Source organism: Cyprinodon variegatus, unplaced genomic scaffold (assembly GCF_000732505.1).
Source record: "Cyprinodon variegatus isolate N-32 unplaced genomic scaffold, C_variegatus-1.0 Scaffold328, whole genome shotgun sequence".
NCBI classification, from domain to species: domain Eukaryota; kingdom Metazoa; phylum Chordata; class Actinopteri; order Cyprinodontiformes; family Cyprinodontidae; genus Cyprinodon; species Cyprinodon variegatus.
In genome coordinates this window covers 586968-587902 of record NW_015150781.1, presented here as the reverse complement: position 1 = coordinate 587902, position 935 = coordinate 586968, and the positions used below count along the sequence as shown (strand labels likewise).

General features: G+C 44.0%; 1 protein-coding gene across 2 annotated transcripts in view; it reads left to right on the top strand.

Moving 5' to 3' along the window:
* The window catches only part of pof1b (premature ovarian failure, 1B), a 48856-nt gene that overhangs the window by 33912 nt on the left and 14009 nt on the right, over positions 1-935 (top strand). For both annotated transcript variants that reach the window (XM_015384988.1, XM_015384987.1), the window contains exon 5: positions 216-296. In XM_015384988.1, the coding sequence (XP_015240474.1) occupies positions 216-296 (81 nt within the window). The remainder of the gene's footprint in view (positions 1-215; positions 297-935) is intronic.

Sequence of the window (935 nt, the reverse complement as noted above, 5' to 3'; positions counted from 1 at the left end):
TTTGCACGAGGAGAAATAGGCTTTTGCACGAGGAGAAATAGGCTTGTGCACGCCATCACACACGTAAAATAGGCATTCCCTCCCGGGGGCGGGTACAGGGTTGTAATTAGTTTTTTTAAGTGGAGTCTTTTAAAAAATGTGTGAAAATCCTCCACTATACTTTTAAGTTTAGTCACTTTCTGTTGGTTCCTTATTTCAGTGTTTTCTGTGTGCAGGTGGAAAAGCAGGAGGTGGACTCTCTGATTCCTAAAGGAGCCACTGAGCTGACCAAACAACAGATGCGTTACCTGCTGCAGGTGAGACGCACGATGATGCCAGCACAGGCGTAACCTTCTGAAGGACGGGTGCGGACAGTCAACGCCAATAATCTCCGCTTTTTTTCAGCTTTCAGCTCATTTACTTTAGCCAAGGCTAACAGAGGTCGGGTGCAGCTAACTGTTTCAGAGCGTTTTGAGTCCGCGTTTTTCTTTCCTCCCTCGCACTGCTCCCGTGTCCCGCCTCTCGGTGTGACATCATCAGATCTGTCGCTTTAAGACATCTGATTTGTGGTTGTACTTGACTGTGTACAGAGTAGGGGTGTGGGAAAAAAATCATTTTGGCGATATATCGCGATTGTTACCTGCCCGATATTATATTGATCTTTCAGTTCCTAGTATCAATTTTTAAAAAATAAAACATTTTTACCTAAAAAGGGAAAATGGGCTACCTGTGCACCATGGCTGCGGTGGAGCGCTTATGCTGTGAGGCGCTACTCAATATCTGTAGACGACGCGGTCACAGTGGAAGACGTGGACTGACTCAGACCCCAAACAACATGGAAACCAAAATAACTAAATGATCAACATCTTCTGATGAACATATGCAGCACTTGCTTTTTTATCTATACATTTCATTTTGATAGATGGAAAAATATTGCAATATATAGCGACAGTGCA